Source organism: Cyprinus carpio, chromosome B12 (genome assembly GCF_018340385.1).
Source record: "Cyprinus carpio isolate SPL01 chromosome B12, ASM1834038v1, whole genome shotgun sequence".
NCBI lineage: Eukaryota > Metazoa > Chordata > Actinopteri > Cypriniformes > Cyprinidae > Cyprinus > Cyprinus carpio.
This window is the reverse complement of record NC_056608.1, coordinates 2,798,183-2,820,819: the sequence shown is the minus strand read 5'-3', so window position 1 is coordinate 2,820,819 and position 22,637 is coordinate 2,798,183. Positions and strand designations below refer to the sequence as shown.

The 22,637-nt window shown below is 37.6% G+C and overlaps 1 protein-coding gene across 1 annotated transcript in view; it reads right to left on the bottom strand.

Moving 5' to 3' along the window:
* The window catches only part of LOC109109561 (anthrax toxin receptor 1-like), a 29,876-nt gene extending 8,700 nt beyond the window's left edge, over positions 1 to 21,176 (bottom strand). The window contains exons 1-12 of the mRNA XM_042734731.1: positions 20,636 to 21,176; positions 9,580 to 9,651; positions 9,326 to 9,397; positions 9,175 to 9,256; positions 9,063 to 9,093; positions 8,083 to 8,156; positions 7,926 to 7,994; positions 7,708 to 7,788; positions 7,029 to 7,089; positions 5,319 to 5,417; positions 4,424 to 4,493; positions 2,571 to 2,649 (exon numbers count right to left, since the gene is read on the bottom strand). Of these exons, the coding sequence (XP_042590665.1) occupies positions 2,571 to 2,649; positions 4,424 to 4,493; positions 5,319 to 5,417; positions 7,029 to 7,089; positions 7,708 to 7,788; positions 7,926 to 7,994; positions 8,083 to 8,156; positions 9,063 to 9,093; positions 9,175 to 9,256; positions 9,326 to 9,397; positions 9,580 to 9,651; positions 20,636 to 20,781 (936 nt within the window). The 5' untranslated portion in view covers positions 20,782 to 21,176. The remainder of the gene's footprint in view (positions 1 to 2,570; positions 2,650 to 4,423; positions 4,494 to 5,318; positions 5,418 to 7,028; positions 7,090 to 7,707; positions 7,789 to 7,925; positions 7,995 to 8,082; positions 8,157 to 9,062; positions 9,094 to 9,174; positions 9,257 to 9,325; positions 9,398 to 9,579; positions 9,652 to 20,635) is intronic.
* Positions 21,177 to 22,637: the final 1,461 nt, after the last annotated feature.

Genomic DNA, 22,637 nt, shown 5'->3' with positions numbered 1-22,637 from the left:
TGAAATGATCTTTTAAAAAATATTGACTAATGGGCATTTTCATCCAAAGACGAGCAATGAACACCAAAAACTGTGCAACCTCACTGTTAGAAAGTAAGTCATGGGAAAAGAACAAGAAGCACACAGTGCATTTGTGCAGTATTTGGAGAAGAAATGCTTCATAAAAGTGACTCTGTGGTCGTGGCCTGAAGCCTGCACAGTGAGAATCAGAGACGGGATCGTTCAGGGGCTTTGTCTGTGGTTTGGCCCTTGATGTGTGTGTGTTTCTGGGGGAAGGGGTTTGTGAAGAGAAAATGATGATAGGGGATGACCTGAACGTGAGGAGAGGAGAATGCAAAGAAAATAAGGGGTTACGAACTAAAGACCACCCATAAACTCTCCAATGATTTATAATGTAGCATAATTACAATCGAATATAATAGCTATATTTAGTTATAGAAACTACTTTGATTTAATGAAAGTAACTAAAGCGTGACACCTAAAAACATTCTGAGGAAAAGAAATGTATGTGAAGAAACATGAGACAGTTCTAAATTCTGATCATCGAATGAGAGGGGTCAAAGAACTGTCTTCTGATTATTACTATTATTATTATTATTATTATTAAACTATTTGAACTATTACTATAGTAATATACACACACACACACACACACACACACACACACATATATATATATATATATATATACTGTATATGTATATACTGTATATATAATCCCTATATATATATACTGTGTATATAGGTTGCTATTGAATATTTAACCCTTTAAACCTGAGGTGTCCCTCGCACGAAAAAAAATCATAATCAAATTACTAAGCAATCCCTGAATAGGATAACACAAAATAGGTATAATTTTAAAGCTTAGAATCTCTTTTTTCATGAATTTTGATCAACTCCTAACAAACACTGAGCAGTCCCTCTAAACTGGCATGCACCTCCCCTATCACTCCCCAAGATCCCCCATCCCCCATAATTGGTTAGATTGTTAACAAACTAGCATGCTAAGCTTACTAGCACAAGTCAACAAACACAGACAGGGTCTACTTTGGAGAGGTATTTCTTGGGAATGGAAGCAAATATCAAAACTCTGTTCAAAATTGGACAAAAATTGTAGGAGGAGTAGCGAAAAAAAAAATAAGCACATTGATGAAAAATGACAAATATAGCCAGAATCTTCATAATTAAGAAAATGAAAGGTTACAAAATAAATTTCAACAATTCCAAAAAAATTTAAAAAAAAATCATAACATCATAACAACAAAACATCTAAATATCAAACATGAATCAAGAAGTGGGGAACAAAAATAATTTATTTGATTGTATTAAATCTATTACCACACTATCAAAATTAACTTAAATAATCAAGTCTGAATAAATTAAAAAAAAAAATTACAGTGAAGACTATGCAGTGTTATTTTACATTTGATTATTCTGTTTCTGTACCTGGACACCTACAAACTTGAAAAAAACATGAACATCTTCTAAATAGCACAACTAAATACTGTAAATAGAACGAACATACAAATTAAACAAAATCAGACAGGGCCCACTGGTACGACCTACACTGGGGCCCCAGCTACGGCCCTGATTGTCAGTAAATCACCTGCATAAATTTCCACGCTCATCTGCATTGTTTTGAAATTGTGCTCTCACACTAATTTGCCCTGTTTAGTAAATCTGTCCCTAAGACACCAAGATTATGATTCTGACTAACTGTTCAAAAGTTATTAGCCAGAATAGCCATTTTTGGTCTCTCATGACCCGTAGGTGGCGCTGTCTCCAACTTTGGCATGGACTCTCAGGTCATGGTGTTGATGAAGCGTACCAAGTTTCATTTTGATTGATCAGACTTTGGCTAAGATACAGGCTCTGAACTAATTTCGGGTCAACCTCATTAAGTTCACAATAGCGTTACCTTTTTTTCATCACTAGGTCAAAAAATTCAGTTCTGTCATTTCTATGCGGCTCGGCCCAAAGATCATATCTGGCAATTTTGGAAAGAATTGGTCCAATTTTGAAGGGATAGTTGTGAAAAAATGTAATACTGTACTTTTCAAAATGACTGCTACTGTAATGGGTTGATTCTTAATGTAAACTATTGAATGTGATCAGCATGAGGAGAGTAATCAGGTGGACTATGTTTAATTTTTCTAGAACAAAGGGTTTAAAAGTTATAACTATTTGAAAAGTGAATGTTTGAACTGGTGGTAGCACTATAGAGTTGGTCCTGGAAAGCCCAAAGTTGGTCAGATCACTATTAATGACCATCACTACAAGTGTGCCAAATTTAATCATTTTCCTAGGTTCCCTTCATAGGGTGGCTAAGGCCACTAAATATTATTTAAAAAATTGTACATGTACTTTTTACATGTAATTTTTCATTGTAACAGTGTAAAATTAAGGAATATTACATGGCAAAATAAAATTTAGGCCTAAATATTAAGAAACTATACCATTTTTCAGGATGTAAAATAATTTCTCAAATCTCAAAATGAAAGAGCATTTAATATTTTGTAGTTTTTATTGTAGCTGTGCTGGATGTGGTGCTTGTTTGTATTCAGACTTACACACTCTGTTGTAGTGATGTGAACGGAGCTGGTGATGAACGACAGACCCTCGTTCATGCTGACTTGCAGGTACACCACCCTGAAGGACAAAGAACAAACATCAGTTTTCATAACCATATTTGTCACTTTGAAAGCCAGCAAATCCTGTAACGTTGCACAGCAGGATCCAAAAAGGCAGAAAACCACACCAACGGGATCCAGAGAGACATGAGTGCCAAAAACAACCCCACTACATTTCTCTTACATATTTTACACAAAGATGTTTAGCAGACCATAACTGGCAGCCTCACAGAGCTCTGCGGGGTGCTGGTTAACTTTTGTTGAAGTCAGCTGTCTAGTGTCTCAAACATTTGATAAAAACAGCTTTCCAAATGCTCAGCATTCCCGCCGAGGTTTGTCCCCCGACACACAGAGGCCAAGTCTGCGTTTCTGACAGATAAGACCATTTTCTCTGATGGAGAGCATCTACTTCAGATTAGCTTCACATTCCTCATAATGATGTTTCGCCACACAGTCATTACTGAGAGGAAAAGTCAAGTTTGGTGAGTACAGCTGAGAACACTTTCACACCAAACAAGCACTGATGGACTCGGTCTGCACCAAAAGATAAAATAAATGATTTTATTAGAACAAAAAAGGGTTCTAAATTCTGATCAGAAGAATTGTTTATTTTCCGATTATTATTAAAACATCGAACTACGAATTAACACCAGGGTTATTTTAGTTAGCTAAATCTAAATCTTTCATTATGTGTAACTTCTATTTAAAAAAAATAAAAAATAAATATATATATATATATATATATATATCAATGTTTATTTTATTTTTATTTTTTTCAGCATTTAGTTTATCTTGAAGTATAAAAAACCTAAAACATTAGATACAAGTAAAAAAAAAAAAAAAAAAAAAAAAAAAAAAAAAAAAAAAATATAAAGAATATAAAATCAAAAACTAATTCAAAATATTAATAAAACCTCAGTGACAGTGACACACAATCTATTGATACCAAATCAGATATTATATGAGAATTTATCAGCATCGATCAATATTGTACTGAACAATAAAAAATACAATACAGATCAGTGAACAAAAAACTATTTTTACCCTAGTAAATATTAAATAATTATTTGATATTTGATTATTTTATAGTAAATATCAAATAATCAAAAAAGAAATTGCAATTAACACACTGAATTAAATGTAAAATTTTAAGTAGAAAGGTTAAAATAGTATTTTCTTGTCAAATGTATCACAATAATAGTTTAATTTACTATATCGAAAATTCTATTTTTATATAAATTGTATGGATCTTACATAAATATTTTTTTCCATCACTTACCACTAATTTAAAGGTAATATTTAACACTTTTTAAATGTTTAACATCTTTAATTGTTATAGATTATAATATTCTGATGCCTAAGCAGTGCACTGGATTTCATTCAGTATTTTTTTTGATTAAATACTTTTCCTTTTCAGCCATAACTTAAAAAAATACTTTATAACAAACAGTTCTGCACCAAATATGCTGCATCATTGTTGAATGGAAAGCAGAAGCGGGGGCGAAAATATGGATCCTTGAGGGTTTATGGGAGCAGTAAAGGGAAAGAATGAAATAATGGATAAGGAAGAAAGAAAGAGTGGGTGTGATGAACAATGATTTCTGAGGAACTATCTGCTTTTAATGGCTCCTCCGAGCCGCTGACATCATGTACAGCTTTGATTCTTCAGGTTTGACAGGAAAAAGAAAGCCATGGACCGCCTGGATCGACAGCATGACCTGCGCAGGAAGTGGAATGTGACCTTTGTCAGGGATCGTAAACACGGCCTAATGCATGGCAGACCTCACACTTACTTTCCAACTTCATCTATAACCGGCGCGGGGCACAGCAAGAACGTGTCTTCCACGGTCGCAGGCTTCTCGTCTGCAAACAGAAGAATAAAACGTTCTAGTGCTCTCAAACGATTAATCGCGATTAATCGCATCCCAAATAAAAGATTTGTTTACATTATGTGTGTGTACTGTTTATATTTATTATGTATACATTAACACACACGCATGCAGCATGTATTTGGAAAATATTTACATGCATATATTTATATTCATATAATTTATATCAGTGGTTCTCAGACTTTTTATACCAAGTACCATCACAGAAAGTACCACCATAATGACCAACATCAAAATACAGTAGCTATTCAGTAACTTTTCAGCTACAGCTCTGCATAGTTCAGAAATGAGGTGTTTTATTCTTAATAAGAATATTTATTGTTGTCAGCTACTTTAACATTGTAAATACACAGCTTGAACATTAACACTGCACTGTGCTTACATACAGGTAAATAAAATATATAAATTATTAAAAAAAAAAAGATTAAATTAAATTACTTAAATGTCCTAATTGAACTATGGCCTAATCCTGACTTAGTCTAAGCCCTGTCTGTGAAGTTTTAACATTAATTTATATTACTCTGCGTACTTCTACCACACCTTGAGAACCACTGATTTATATTATATATAAATATCTTTAATATATAAACATGTTTTTCTTAAATATATACATGCATGTGTGTGTATTTATATATATTAATAAATATTCATAGTACACACACATACACTACATAAAGAAAATCTTTCTTTGGATGCGATTAATCGCGATTAATCGTTTGGCAGCACTAAAATGTTCAGCGTTCAGTAAAGCAGATGTAATGAGTTCTAAACGCTGGTTTTCATTCTGAGAGACACTCACTGAGCGTGACTGTGTCGTTGATTTTGAAGCTGCACAGGACCTGGTCAATGTTTCTGGCGTGTCGAAACCCGTTCCCTCTCACCACCACTTGAAACGACTCTGAAACACAGATTCACACACACGCTGCCACATGACGTCATTTCCCTCAGAAACATCAACTGTGCTTTCAGCCCATGGGTCAATGTCTTCCTGCTGAAATCATCAGAGCTCAAGGAATGCTGGGTAATGTAAAACCACAATGATATAAGTGTCCTCTCGGGGAAATGCGTCTCACAGTTCAACACTGGAATTTTCCCTACAATTATTTTATGTTAACTTCCTTATTTCTATTTGAGTAATTATACATCTGATGATGTGTGACACTATGGTTTAAATGGAAATCTAATCCAAAAGAGTGACGTTTTGGAAATGGAAGTTGAATGAATCATTAAGTGTTACAGACTTACTGAGTTAAAAAGATTTATGGCTCATACATAATCCACAGAGAGACATGTACATGAACAAGAATACATATTTCCTACAGCAGAACTTCATAATGAGGGTTTATGTACACAATAATTGAAGGTGAAATGACCATAGCTTTTACTGTACATATATAGTCAACATTTGAATTGTATAAAAACCTTTTCATCCTTAAACCTAAAACCAAAATGAATTCTTGTCTTAGGAAACTTTGATTAACTTTTTTTGATCCACTTCAAATGTTGACTACTGTATATATACAGTACAGGTCAAAAGTTTGGAAACATTACTATTTTTAATGTTTTTGAAAGAAGTTTCTTCTGCTCATCAAGCCTGCATTTATTTGATCAAAAATACAGAAAAAACAGTAATATTGTGAAATATTATTACAACTTAAAATAATAGTATTCTATTTGAATATACTTAAAAAAAAAATAATTTATTCCTGTGATGCAAAGCTGAATTTTCAGCATCATTACTCCAGCCTTCAGTGTCACATGTAACATCCAGTCTATCACATGATCATTTAGAAATCATTCTAATATTCTGATTTATTATGAGTGTTGGAAACAGTTCTGCTGTCTAATATATTTGATGAATAAAAGGTTAAAAAGAACTGCATTTATTCAAAAAAAAAAATTCTAGTAATATATATTCTAATAATATATTTTCTTTACAATCACTTTTTATCAATTTAACACATCCTTGCTGAATAAAAGTATTGATTTTATTTAAAAAAAAAAGAAAGAAAAAAAAATTACTGACCCCAAATTACTGACCAGTAGTGTATATTGTTATTACAAAATATTTATATTTTAAAAACATAGCTTCTTTTTTTTTTTTTTTTTTTTTTTTAATTTTTATTCATAAAAGTATCCTAAAAAAAGTATCACGTTCTGAAAAAATATTAATCAGCAGAACTGTTTCCAACTTTGATAATGAATCATCATATTAGAATGATTTCTAAAGGATCATGTGATAATGATCCTAAAAATTCAGCTTTGCATCACAGAAATAAATGATAATTTAAAGTATAATAAATTTAAAAAAAATTATTTTAAGTTGTAATAATATATCACAATATTACATTTTTTTTCTGTATTTTTGATCAAATAAATGCAGGCTTGATGAGGAGAAGAAACTTCTTTCAAAAACATTAAAAATAGTAATGTTTCCAAACTTTTGACCAATACTCCACATCCAATATCTCTATGCAAGTGTGTGTGTGAGATTTATTTATTTTCATACCTCCTGCACATACGCTGGATGGCTCCGCTGCCAAGATCTCAATGCAAGATTTTTTGATGATCTAAAAACAGAAAATATTTAATTCATTCTACACTGAAAAAAACTTGGTTCAGGATTTAGCAGTTTTCACTCAGAAATTGCTAGTAAATTTCACAAATAATTACAAAGAAATAGCAAGTAACACAATTATTTAAATATTACATTTGGAAGCAGATAACCTGAAATATTTGTATTTTTTTTTAATGAAGAAAACTATTTTTCACAAAATGTATTTATTTACTTATATGCATACTAATAAACTATTATTAAAGCCAAAGTGTGAGATTTCTGCATTGGTGCCAATGGTTTCATTGATCAGCCTTGAGAAATGCAGCAAACAAAAACAAAAAAAAAAAAAAAACACCAGAGATTCAAAACTTTACAATGACTTTATGACCAGTCTGGATCTTAAGTTTTGGTTATCTGGACTTTCATTGAAAGGATAGAAACCTCTCATTAAAATGATCTTAATTTGTGTATTAAAGATTAACCAAAGTCAGCATGAGGGTGAGTAAACGATGAGAGAATTTCATTTTTCTACCACTGAAAAAATCCCACACTTCAGCTTAAAGCCAGGAACGTGCATCTTAGAAAATGCATTTTTAATTAATCTTCCATAGAGCCGAACACTTCAGTTTACCGAGTCAATCATTCCTCTCAGCGCCTGGAATCCTCCCAAGACCGGAAACACATGCTTACTGGTGTCCGCTATGGTAGCCAGCTAGAACAGGACAAACTGATGTTTATTTACAGCTCATCTGAGCAGTGATTGGTGGAACTGATCCGTTTCCTCCATATAAAGTGCATAGTTTACATTCAGTTACATTCTCTGGTTAAGTGCATACTTGTCATCAGTACCTGTGTTTCATTGAAGTCCTTAACACCGACACAATACACGATTGCACCCAATGTCCGAGCTCGTGCTGCCTGAAGAGACACCAAGCAATCGTAATTAAAAACTGTACGTTTTTAGATTTCTAAATGTGTGGAATCTAAACGCTGAACATCATGTTACCTCCTGCTGAGCTGCTATCAGCTGATGTTCTTGAAGCTCACCGTCCGTCAGGGCAATTATGACACTTGCAGTTCCTACAAAGTGGAGTCAAGACTGTCAGGTAATAACAAACTGTAATAGAGTTTAACGAAATCAACATTAAACTGACTTGAGCTGAATAATGACACTACTGTCCTCTGTTGAGCTCGTTTAATCAATAATGAACTGACTTAAAGGGACAGTTCACCAAAAATGTTGAAAACTCTGTCATCATTTACTCAAGTTGTTCCAAAGCTATATTAGTTTCCTTCTTCTGTTAAACACAAAAGAAGACTTTTTGAAGAATGTTGGTTGTCGGTAGCCATTGACTTTCATAGTATGGAAAAAAATACTATGACGGTTCTGAATTTTAATTTTTGGGTGAACTGTCGCTTTAAATTGAATGATGAAACTATTGCCTTTTTAGCAGAATTTATTGAAGACGCTTGCATCATTGATTCTGTTATGTTTCTGTTTATTACTCTGAAGCTGCTTTGAAACTAAATGTGACCCTGGATCACAAAACCAGTCATAAGGGTACATTTTTCAAAATTGAGATTTCTACATCATCTGGAAGCTGAATAAATAATCTCTCCATTGATGTATAGTTTGTTAGGAGGACAATGTTTGTCTGAGATACAACTATTTTAAAATCTGGAATCTGAGGGTGCAAAAAAATCTAAATATTGAGAAAATCATCTTTAAAGTTGTTCAAATGAAGTCCTTAGCAATGCATATTAATAATCAAAAATTAAGTTTTGATATATTTATGGTAGGAAATTTACAAAATATCTTCATGGAACATGATCTTTACTTAATATCCTAATGATTTTTGGCATAAAAGAAAAATCAATAATTTTGAACCATACAATGTATTTTTAGCTATTGCTACAAATATACCTGTGCTACTGATGACTGCTTTTGTGCTCCAGAGTCCAAATAAAGGTGAAAAATAAACCTACCAAAGTTTTCCTGGTATATTTGTTCATTTGCCTGTGAATAAATGTAGATAATATTGTTAAAAGACATTAAAATAAGTATTTGAATGCTAAACATTTAATTTGAAAATTTTACCCTTTGTAGACCAAGATGCATAAATGTATCTCCGCCTGGGATCTCTCGTCTGAGAGCATTAAGGCCTTTTCTTATGGTCTCCTTCGAAAAATGGAAACAAAAGTGAGTAGAATGAAATCAACAACAAAAATGTGCAGCACTAGAAGAGCACCTGTTTTCCGTGAGTCTCATGATCGTGGTTCCTCTGGATGAGAACACGATGAAGGACATTCGCAGCATTGGGCTGAGAGACGATGAGAAACAGACCAGAAATGGTTACAAGTTGAAGAAATGTATAAAATGCATTTGTAAAATCACCAGTGACCTGCTTCGGAAATCTTACGCAATCGGATAATGTCAACAAAACAAGGCATTCCGTCGAGTCCTATAGCGCTTGTGTGTTTTGCTCAAGAGATGCTCTAGTACCTGGTGAATTTCTCAGCCAAATGTTCGACAAAATTGTAGATTTCGTGCCAGTGGTGTTTGACACTTCCTGACCTGAGGAGAAAGAGGTGAAACAAGCAGTAAATGGGATGTTTCTGCTTTTAATGCAACAGATCAATACAACCAAGAATTCTTTCAATTAATTATCAATGCTTTCAACTAAGCAAATCCGTCTAATTTTGTCCCCTATTGTTTTCCTCCTGAGGCGCAGCTGTAAACGCTTTAAGACAGCTGGTCATTTCCTCTGGTCATTCTTTAGTGCTGGAAGACAAATGGGAAATGAGCTCACTGAGTTTCCTGATCTGTGCTTGAGTCAGTTTGACTAATCGATGAAACATGCTGCAGAAATAAGTGCCACTGGCAGTCTGACAAGGTACATTTCTGTAAGATTTCAGATGATTATGCATTGTGTCCCACAGATGATGGTATCAAGGTTGAATGTTTTTTAAAATGGTAAAATTTAATCTTAATTTACCAGATTGTGAAATGTAATTTTTACTGTACAAAGTCATGGTAATAGGGTTGACGCTACAATCATCCTCTACTGAAAAACATAACAAAATATAAGATAAAATTATAATATGGGTGCATTGTAGCTTTTCCCTGGAGAGTTTAATTCCTGTAACTATTACGAAATAATGTTATCCATTTAAAAAAGGGGACAATTTGAAGGTAATAGAGGTGCAACACAATGTAAAGAGTGTTTCGACAATACATTATATGAGAAGTTAAGAAAGAAAATAAATGAAAAGAAAAAAGGTTTCGAATTTGTGGATCAAATGTACATATGCGGACAGACCAAAAGGACATTTTCACGAAGACAAAGAGGAGAGAAAACAGAAAAGATTAGATTTTTGCTGAAATGTTAAATAAACCTCAAAAGTTGGGAATAATTGTGATTTCTAAATGTTTTTGAAAGACTTCTCTATCGTGAACTAAGGCTGAATTTATTTGAATAAAAACACAGTAAAAACTGTAACATTGTGACTATTTAAAATAAATGTTTACTATTTGAATATATTTGAAAATGTCATTTTATATCTGTATCGGCAAAGCTGCATTTTCAGCATCATTACTCCAGTTTTCAGAGTCAATTTTAACAGAAATCAATATAAATTAGATTTAAAACATTCAAATGGAAAACAGTTTCACAATATTACTGTTCACACTATATTTCTGATCAAATAAATGCAGCTTTGGTGAGCAGATAAGATTTATCTTTTAATGCAACTTTTACCCTTCAAAAACAATTAGAAATTATTCCAATCTTATATTTATGTTGTAGTAAAACAGTAAATTTTCGCACATATTATGACCTATTTGACCCAACTCTCCTTGTTAGACAAGAACAAAACATCTCAAATGGACCGATTTGAATTGTTTTTAATAAAATGACTTCACTTAAAAAAGCGGTCTGTGTTCCTTCAGAGAAATGCTAAGCTGATGGCTTTGTTTTATCCTGAAGCAGAGTGATGAATGCTCTCGAAGAGCTCTTTCTGGAATGGCGTGGGAAGAAGATGTTTTTATAACACAGTCAACAAAAGACGGGCCAGCGCATAGCCAGCACGCTCTGAAACTGCAAAACAGACCATAAGTAACACAGAGGTGAACGCTGGCGAAAATATGCAGGTCATGCTAAGGGCTTTCTGAACATCACAATGGACGCTGTTTGTGTTGGAAGCAGGACTTTCTTGAGGTAACAGCAATCATGGGATTGGTGCCTAGCTTGCAGATTTCTCACCTGTGCAAACAGCGTTAGGAAAGGAAGTGGTCTATTCTCAAGTGAGATCCGTGATGAAATATGTTGCGGTGCCCTCCTTTGATCTAATTTTAATGATGGGTTATGCTAAACCATATAGAGCCAGCGAGATTTCAACTCTGAAGATGATCCTAATTCACAGAGAGAGGAATTACGAGCAATCCGCAAACAGCGACGTCATCTTTTAAATGACCCCCAGAACTCATGTTTGCTACAGTTACACAACTCTTCGTATATAACTGCACATATGTTAAGACACGTGAAAGTCATTGCGGTTTGATGCAACAAGAGCCAAGACAGGAAGACTCACTGGAGTAATATTTGGAAGAGGGATAATTAGAAAAGTGTGTTGCTCTTACAGGTCCCATCTGCTCTGAGATCAGCCTTCCCTCGAGATCGAATCCTAAACTGACTTTTCATATCTGCGTTTCTGCCAGAACCAGAAACCAAAACACAGCTCATAAAAAGGTTCTCTTTGCTGTCGAGTGCAGTTACCTGTCGGCGTTTCAGATTAAAGGGGTTTGTGAAGCACTAATAATAATGTTTACAGAGGAGACCAGCAAACGTGACTGTCGGTTTAGCTTTATGTAAAGTCAGCATTAGCTCCCCTTCTTCCTGCTTTGTAATAAAGGCATGGTAAGAATATTATGGTGACATTTCCCTGACACTGCTGTTTAAATGGCTCCTCCGGGTCCTCAAACATCTTCTAGGCCTAGAGCAGTTAAACAGAACACTTCTGGATGATCTCCTCAGTGTTTATGAACAGCCTAAAAAAACATTTTGCAATAGTACACATAACATATTCAAATAAACAGGGCGTGGTGGGGTTTTGTGACACTCCTAGACTTGGTAAACAACAAAAAAATCACAATTTAGATTTTTATGGAATAAGCACTTGCTTCCTGTAAGTCATTTTGCTTCTTTTTTAGGTCAGCTGACATTTGGACACACATTGGCTCACATGTGAAGAAGACTTACCTATACATACAGTTTCTAGCTGAAATGAACACTAGTGGCAGTAAAACACACATAACTTTGTTCCTTTTCATACAAATTCTGATTACAGGGGCAGATTACAGACTTTTTTGCACAGTTCCTTGAATAATACTATGCTAAGAACTCAAAACACTTTTACTGTAGTTCATAACCAGCTCCATATATTTGGCTTTTCTTATGTGGTAAACTTGCTCAGTAGAGCACCCGGTACATCATTGCACTAGTGATGTGAATCGCTCTCGTACGAGTCAAACACGAGTCATGATAAAAGAACAACAACCAACATCATAAAATGTTTCTAGATTCACATTCATCTTCTTCGGGTAATACTAAATGTGCTTTTGGCATCACTTACTGGTTATTTAACTTTGAAAGTGTCAAAATGTGCAAGAAGCAATTTAATATCATTTTGTCTTACTGTTAGACAAAATAAAGACAAAATACTACCTTTTGCATCTATGTGTAGGCATAAAGTATGTGTATTTGCTAAAAAAAAGTAGAAAACATCACTGCATGGAGTAAATCAAGATAGCATCACCATAAATAAAGAAAGAAAATAAATGCATAAATAAATACATTTACTGTATTTTGTTGATGTTTTCAGAAAAATGGCTATACAGAAGAATTATTAAAACATACTATACTCTATATTACACTACAGAAGCACTCGCTACTCATACATGTTTGCAGACCTTGGGTTGGCTGAAATGATTTGGGAAAAAGGAGGTGTAGTTGAAAGAATGGGAGTGGGTCTAATTCACTGGCCAAGTATAGTTAGCAAACAGCTGGGGCTGGTTGTTGGAGTGGTATTTAAAAGCCAAAGTTTCTTCTAGTTTTTATACAATAAATCTTAAAAGCTCTTAAAATGGTAATGTGTCAAGAAAAAAAAACTAATAGAAATGATTACAATTGTCCAATTTAGTTAATGCATCCCATTCTGTGATGATGAATGACTGCACTCCAGTTCAGCTGAAAAACCTTTCAGTTTCTAACCTTTTTTTAAAATCTGTTCTAGGAAACTGAGCTTACGATTCTGAATTTCTCGATTTTAGTCTTTCAGTTTTCTGTGCTGGTCTGAGAACACAAGTTTTCTGCATATCTGAATACTTTTTACGCCCTGGGTAAACTTCACAGCAGTTTCTGGTCTGCATCCAGAAAGGAGATTTGTGGTGTGATAACATTTAACTAGGAATGCATGTCTCCTAAAACTGTTCCAGGAGTTTTACCCGGTAGGTAAAGCTGAATTTGGGAATATTAGGGGAGAAACTCAACATGGCTCTCAGAGAAGGGCTTGACATTTATGAATCCTTGGCACACTACAGCTGTTATTCTGGCTGTTTTAAAACAGATGACTCAATGCCTGGGTTATCTTAAGCTAAACAACAGTTAGTGGAACCAAAACTATGATTAACACAGTGATGTTTCAAAACAATCATGAAGATGAAGTAAATCAGACCGCAATATGTGTCCAGACATTGTTTATGGACAAAGATTGTAATAAACAATTACCAATCCCAAGAGTCAGGTGGTCAGAGGGATGCAGAGCGACAGCTTAAAATGCATTGGCCAAAAACTTAAATTACAAGGTCTTTGATGAGGACAATTTGACATGGTCTTCAATACGATCCAATGTTATGTTATTTTCCCCTTTATTGCCTTTCCTTCATTTATGCATTTGGCAGATGCTTTTATCTCAAGTGGCTTACATTGCATTTCAAGTGTAGATCTGATTCAATTTAATTAATTCAAACATTCACTGGGAATCAAATCCATGACCTTGGAATTGTTAATCCAATACTCTACTCTTTGAGCTACAGAAATGCATTATATGGACAAAACCCTTTTTCAAAACATTCTTTGTGTTTCACAGAAGAAAGTAGGTCAGGTTTGGAATGACATGAGGGTGAGTAAATGATGACCAAATTTAAATTTTGGGGTAAGCTCTCTTTTTAAATGGCACTGGCAAAAATCACCAGAATTGTACTCTGCAAATAGCACACTTAGCATTCCCACGGACAGTTTCTTTGTTTTATTCCACTTGTTAAACAGCAGGCCATGAACTGGTAGACTGGTTCTGAATCACTTCCCAAGGCCGTGACTTCCCAGAAAGCTTTTGGGCCACATGAAAGCAGAAGTGGAAGCGATGATACTAGGCTTGAAGAACAATATTCAGAAGTCAATTTACGTAATCATTTCTATAAATCTGGCCCTTTTTAGCCCCAAATTTTCTATTTATATAACCAATATTCCACTGATATGCTGGGACTTTCCACAATGATATGCAGCAAATGTATTTTTAGGAAAGAGGATATTTAATTTTAATTTTCTGGTCAGTCCGTTTGTGTTGGTCAGTGTTAATTGTTTTAGATTATAATATTTTTAAAGGTTAAAGATATCAAACTTTACTTCCCTAGTGTTTTAAAGGACCTGATTTTTTTTTTTTTTTTATCTCATTGTGAGGTTGTGATGAGATGAATTCTTTTTGACAGATAAACATGCCAATTCCTCGAAAACAAATCCAGGAAAGCCCCTTCTCAGAATAAGGGGGTCCAATAATGGTGCACCTGAAGCCAAACAGTCTTGTGCAATACAGCTGTTGTTTGTGATGCTTCAATACTTCAACTTTAGCTTATTTGGTGATAAAACAGATACAGAAAAATTGACACTCTGCCCTCTATGCACGCAATGGCACGGTGATTAAAAATACTGAATAATGCATGCAGGAAATTACTTAAATTGTTGAAGCTGAAGGCTTGTAATGTTCTGAAAGGGCTGCAGATGTTTCACTAAATGTCAGTTTTTCCAAAGTCTGTAAAGTGAAAAAGGGGGGTGCTTGGGTTGGCTATGTCTTATGCCATCACATCATGAGAAAAACTGGGTGGAAAAGGACCTCGCATTATATCGTTCCCTTTTAGTCGGTCACTCTCGACGTCACGTCTGTGAACGACGAATTGGGATCTCGCTTCGAGAGACCAATCTACTTTGAGTGTAAACTAAATTAGCCAATGCACATTGGCATGCAATTATTGCATCAAGCTGCAGCTGATCACAGCGTGAGCATAATAGGAATGCACTGCATACCAGCTTTTTGCTTCAGAGCCAAGTGACAACATCATTCTGCTCTATCCAAGTCTCTTCAGTAAGCTACAAGTTCAACATGCTCTTGGAAGTGTTTGCTGTTGGTGGCACAGCGCTTCAGCGGATGGTGGTTACTGTGTTGAATGGGTTGCACACTTCAGGTTGCACTACCCCCTGTTGTGCTGCAAATGGCCATTTCCCCTGTGCGCCTCAGCACTAAAAGAGCATTTCCCTGAAAGAGCAATTTCTCTAAAAGAGCTTCATGGGTGCGTCTTTATAAAGAAGACGGACCGTCTTTTTAAAGATGCCATTTCACCCATGCGTTTCTGGATGCGGTCATTACCTGGCGCTGGGTGATGGTCACGATCGCTGTCTCACGTGTCTGGGCTTTAAACAAACTGAGGTGGCATTCGCAGATAAATCATGTTCCCATTGTGGGAAGATGACCATCTCGGAGCTGTGGGCCAGGCTCCAATTCCTCCAGGGGGGCAGAGCTCCGTTGCCTCTGCCGTGATCTACTTCCGGCAGTAGCACAGGTGGTTTGAGGATTACAGCGGTGGCAAACCCCTCAGGGAACCAACCCTCGGGGGTCTACCACTCCACTAGTGCTTTTGATCCAGTTGAGTGGCCAAAGGAACGCACTGTGCCTGCTTCAAAGAGCATACCAGCGGTGTCCTTCGGTGCTCCTGTCGACAACCGGATGTCGACCGCTGCATCAAAGGGAGAGCTCTCTGGAGAGGAAATTCAGATCCAAAGATGTCGGCTATGCCGGGCCGGGGCTGCCGAGTGGAAACCTCCAATGAGTCCTGAGCCTTTGAGGTTGGATGATTGGTTTCTCAGGGTGCCTCACGCTGGTTCTAAGTGCCTCGCCCCGGTGCCTTTCTTCCCGGAAGTGCATGAGGAGCTCACCAGGTGGATGGCACCATTTACTGCTGGAAACAGGCCTGATGGTTCCTCACTACCCTCGACGGTGGTGCAGCGAGAGGGTATACGGGGGTCCCCCCGTGAAGCGGTCGGTTGCGAAGTAATTGTGTCCCAAAACCACCTCCACCTGGCAGGGCGTACCGTGCCTCCCCTCCCGGGTCTGTAGGTACTTGTCTGGCCTGTCCGGCGATGCTTATATGGCCTGTGGAGAAGCTGCCTCCACCTTACATGCTACGACGTTACCACAGGTGCACCAGGCCAAGGCACCGAGGGCCTGCACGAGGGTGGTCACGTTCCGGAAGTTCTGAGAGAGCTCCGAACCGCCTCTGACCTCACGCTCTGAGCGACAAAGGTCACTGCGAGTTCTCTGGGTCATGCGATGTCAGACTTGTGGTCCAGGAGCACCATCTTTGGCTGTGTCTGGTCGATGGTGACAAAGATGGTTCCTTAATGCCCCTGTGTCCCAGACCGGCCTCTTCGGTGACACAGACGAGAGCTTGGCCCAGCATCTCTCGGCTGCACAGATGCAGATTGAGGCGGTTCATCACACCCTGCCCCGGCAGGCAGCTGCTGCCTGCACCCGTCTGCAGTGCCCCAGCCTGCTCATCACTGACGGCAGCCCCCTGTGTCCGCACCCACTCCCGCGGCGCATCCGCCTCCAGCAAATGGCGCCATGGAGCTAAGCATAGGCAGGCCACCCCACCCGTCTTGGCCCCCATCAAACCTGGCATTGAGCGGAAGAGCAAGAGGCCAAGGGACGGGCGACCCAGAGAGGGAGGAAGCTGCTCTGTGGGGGATGCTGAAGGCACCTCTCCCTCCCCAGAGGAGGGCCGGGTGGAGAATCTGGAAAATCTCAATGAGAGAGTGGTTTTCTCTATCTCTGGGTCCCAGGAGGTCACGGAGAGTCGTGGAAGGCCCAACACCGGACCTCAATCATCCTCCTCCTTTGCCGGCTGGCAGCAAGACAAAGGCAACAAACAAAGGCCCTACTCAAACACCCTCTGCCAACCTGTGGAACCAGGTAAGCGTTGCACCGCACACTCCGCTCACAAGCCGCCCGAGTTGGGTCCCTGCTTTCCACCTCGCTGCCCCACTGCGGGTACAGCGGTGGTTCCGTTGGTCCCGCTTGCACCAGCCTGTCTTGCTGGCTTCTGCAGACCATCTGCCTCGGCTATGCGATTCAGTTCACCCCGCGTCCCCCAAAGTTCAGCGGCATCCTCTTCACTACAGTGAAGGCAGCCGATGCTCCTGTCTTGCGCGTGGAGATCGCAGTCATACTGGCGAAGGATGCAATAGGGCCGGTCCCTCCAGCCGATATGAGGACGGGGTTTTACAGCCCTTACTTCATTGTACCCAAGAAAGGTTGTTGTTATGACCAATCTTGGACCTGCATGTCTTGAACCAGGCCCTTCATTGGTTACCATTCAAGATGCTTATGCAGAAATGCATCTTCGGTTGTGTCCGTCCCCGAGATTGGTTTGCAGCATTCGACCTGAAGGGCGCGTACTTTCGTGTGAAAATCCTTCCGCGCCACAGACCATTTCTGCGGTTTGCGTTCGAAGGATGGGTATATCAGTGCAAGGTCCTGCCCTTCATGCTTTCTCTGTCTCCCCATATCTTAATGAAAGTCGCGGAGGCAACCTTTGTTCCCCTCAGAGAGCAGGGTGTTCACATCCTCAACTATCTCGACGACTGGCTTATCATTGGAAGGATGTACTGACTCAGACGGGGCACACTGTGGCACCTGCGTCCCGACCTCTGGAAACTTCATGTCTGGTCCCTGGACGGGATGCGGAGGTTCTTGGTGACCTACCCCAAGCGGTAGTGGCCACCATCACTTAGGCGAGAGCACCATCTACGAGACACGATAACAAGTGGAACCTGTTCGTCTAGTGGTGTTCTTCTCAGAGAGAAGACCCCCGGAGATGCCCGATCAGGGTTGTGCTTTCTTTTTTGCAGCAAGGGCAGGAGCAAAGGCTGTCTCCCTCCACCCTTGAAGTCTATGTTGTAATTGCTGCTATCCATGTCCCTGTGGAAGGGAAGTCGGTAGGTAAGCATGACCTGTCTCAAGAAATATCTGCGTCCACACGAAACCACAAAACTGACACAAAGCGATGTAGTATACATGCCAGACCAGCATGTGGCACTGTAATTCTGCCACAGAGATACACTAAAAACGGAGAAGAATACTTGGACTATGCGCATAAACCTTGCGCGCAGTATACAAATGAACATGGAACAAAATATTTATCAATCTGAGTTAATGTTAGTTAATAAAAAGACAAATGTTCAGTGTTTTCATCATGTTTTTGTTGCTGTTATGTGACGTAGCATTGTCTGACTAGGGCCGAGAGGTGGGCTGATGACACCATCGTTGGATTCGCTGTCCACACAAAAACGCAAGGGTGGTGTTTTCAAATTTATCCACTCAGGGACCCGGTTTCAAAAAAATATTGGTTTCACTCTCCCGAATGACTGATCCGTGTGGAAGAAACACCTATACGATGGATGGGGCCTCAGAGACAGTGTTTCCCCGGCAGACTTCTGCCATTTCCAAGAGGGTTACAATCACCTCCAATTGTCCATATGATCCTATACAGATGTTCATATGCATATTTGCTCCCGAGACCTCCTTCGGGAAGGATGGGGCTTCCGCAGCATCCCTGTTCAAAGTGGAATGGGTACGTTTTCTCATAGTTATCCAATCTCACTGAGTGGGTAGTGCTATGAAAACGGCGAGTGGTCTTCTTGTTGCGAGCCCCAGCCTACACCAAAAAGGGGCACAGGCAGCTTCTAAGCGAAAACCTGGTATGCATTGCACCTGCTGTCTTTTTATGCTCATGCTGTAATCAGCTGCAGCTGGATGCAATAACTGCATGCCAATGCGCATTGGCTTATTTAGTTTACACTCAAAGTAGATTGGTCTCTTGAAGCAAGATCCCAATTTGTTGGTCATCGACATGACGCCTCCGTTCCTTCCTTCATGGAACGAGGGTTACATAGGTAACCGAGACGTTTTACTCAGCTGATCAGTTCCAGAACATGTTGCATGACACATGAAAATCTAATGACATAATGTACACAGGATTTATGGTGCATTTGATGGTTTCTAATGTTTTCACTGCTAATGTTAACCAGTATGACCTAAAATATTTCTTCTCTTTATGACAGCTGCACACATTACACTTCTGACACGTTCTGACACATGACACAACTTCTGACACATGCTTTCATCAAAGGGCCTTGAACAAGATCAAGATCAAGTAATAAGGTAATACTGAAACAATCTAACCCATCTAAACATATAAATACGAGACTTTTCTCATGCGACCAATGCTGTTTCAGACAACCCACACATTACCATGTGAGCCTCATAAGACTAACAAAGCCGAGATAGGTGAAAATTGTGACTTGAATTGTTTCTTTACATTTTTTGGTTGTACATATTATTTTAACTTACATTAAACTGACTTCATATTATTTCTCATAAAAAAAAGATGAAATTCCTCAATTTATTTAGATGAGTTAATGTAAAAACAAGTTGTCTTTGCTTACTGACCATACCATTTTACAATGCATACAAAAAGGTGTTTTATATAAATAAATGTGTAATTAGACTAAGCATCCTGTAAAGAATCTTCCCAGTCAAATCGTGGGAAAGGATGTTGCTTCTCCGGGTCTGTTTAACAATGGTAAAGGATAAGAGGCAGGAAAAGAGAACCCCGAGGAATGAAGTTGTGCTTATTCAGCAAACTTCACATGTACCACCCCTCTTCCCATCATTACACACAGACAGAGCACAAAACAACAAGTTGGCACAATAAAAATAAACTGGATGACTTCTGTTAAACAGTCATTGGTAGTGTATGTATTGTCATTGTCTCTTACACTTTGTGAACTCTAACTGAACCCAGCCAAGTGATACCAAACAATAGACATCTGGTGAATATCTATTTTAGTGATGCGGAATGTGAGAAATTTGGGGAAAGACGGAGGATGTGAATGGAAATGTACTGGCCTACTTTATCTCAGTATGGAAAACATCAGGCCGACAGCCAGCAAAACATTTGCACTTCATACAGATCAAGTCGCCTTTATATGTGATTGACGGGTTTATGTTGCATACCAGAAAGTTTACCAGCTGTTAGAGCAAAGAGATTAAAGATATAACTTACAGACTGACTTTCTTTTACTTTTAGAGAGAGCGAGTGAGCGAGAAAGAGAGTGGATTCTTTGTTCAAAAACAGTGTGCAAAACGATTGAATTGTAACAGTTACTTACTTGTCAAGGACAAAATACAAGTCAAAGGCGCCCTGACATGATCTCTCCTCCTCCACATCTTCTTGCGCTCTCGCAGATGGAAGCGCGAGCAACAAAAGTCCAAAGAAAAGTACGCCAAAACACGTTTTCACTACTGAACTCGCCATCGTTTCTTACTGCAAAAACATCAATCCTCAAGAAAGCCGACGGCCATTCACATTATCCCCTAAAAAAAGAGCCTTTGCTGAGGATGCGCACAAAGAAGAGGAGTTTCGCGGATGTTGACGCAGTCCTTACTCACATCAGTCTGAAACCTGTAACTCCAAACTTGAGATTAGATGAAAACGCGCTATTCCCAAAATGCACTGCACAGAAAGCAGTGGAAAGTAGTAGAAAACTACACAAAAACGACTTCCTTAAACTGTTGCTGCACTAAATCCACGTGTTTAAAGGCCAGATGTATTTTGTTCAAGCGCGTGATATAAGATGGTAATGTGCAAAGCAAAGTCGTTTGAGAGAAGAGCCCCGGCTCAGAGTTGGCAGAAGAGGAGATGGTGTCATATTTCTACCCTTGTAGAAAAAATAAAAATTTGGGTCAGTTTCGTCTCCTACTCCTTGAAGGTTTCCTCCCTTTCTTCGGATATGCAAAATATATGGGTTTTGCGATGTTTTTGTGCTTGTTTGCTAATGTTGAGGAAGTACATTTAAAACTAGAATAGAAAAATATTCATTTTTATGCATTTTAGAATGTTTAGTTTATATAGATATGTTTAGTTTATATAGCCTATCAGTGATATATATATATATATATATATATATATATATATATATATATATATATATATATATATATATATATGTATACATATATATAGTTAAATATATGTTTATTTCGTACTCTTATTCCATCTTTAATTAACCAATTAAATAATTAATTAATTAATTAATTAATTAATTAATTAATTAATTAATTAATTAATTAATTAATTAATTAATTAATAAAAAAAAAAATTAATTAATTAATTAATTAACATTTACATTTAATCATTTAGCAGATACATTTATCCAAAGCGACTTACAAATGAGGACTATAGAAGCAATCAAAATCAACAAAAGAGCAATAAAATGCAAGTGCTATAAGTCTCCGTTAGCCCAAGGCAGTAGCCTTCACACACACACACACACACACACACACACACACACACACAGAGAAAACCAATAGATAGAATAGAAAAAGAATATAGAAAGCTAGCGTAAGAGGGTTTTTTTTTAAGAAAAACAATTAATAAATCATTGTTTCTATTTTATTTATGTTCTATTTTTCTTATGTGTTCTATTTCACTTGGTCGTTTCAGCAGTTTACATCGTTACACCAGTAGTTGGCGTTAAGTGTGAGTGTTTTTCTTGTATTTTGTTAGTGAGTCACTGAATCAATTAGTCAACTGATTCCTCCAAAACGCTCACGACTCTATAGTCATAAGCTTTTGGCAAATTCAAGAAACCCCACGTTCATTTATTTGAACTTTTATCAATTTATAAAAACAACAAAAATATACTAGATAGTAAAGTTTGTAGGCAAACTTTAAGTTGGCTTGAAAAAGCCTAGCCAGAAAGTTTGAAGTTGTTTTAAAAGCTAAAAGTTTGAAGGTTTTCAGTTTTAACTAATTTGAAGTAGTTTAAATGTTTTGAAGACTATAAAATCTATAAGAAAAATAGATAGATAAATAGACAGATAGATAAATAGATAAGAAATAGTAAACTAGCATGTCACTAGCATGATTAGCAAGTGACTAATATGCTGTTAACATGATTAAAAAGTTACTAGCATGTCATTAGTGTGTTTCCAGCATGATTAGCATGTTGCTGGCATTATTAGCAAGCAACTAGCATGTTGCTAGCATTATTACCAAGTGACTAGCATGTTAGCAAGTTACTAGCATGCCATTAGCGGGTTTCTAGCATGTTGTTAGCATGATTATCAAGTTACTAACATGTAGCTAGCATGATTAACAAGTGAATAGCA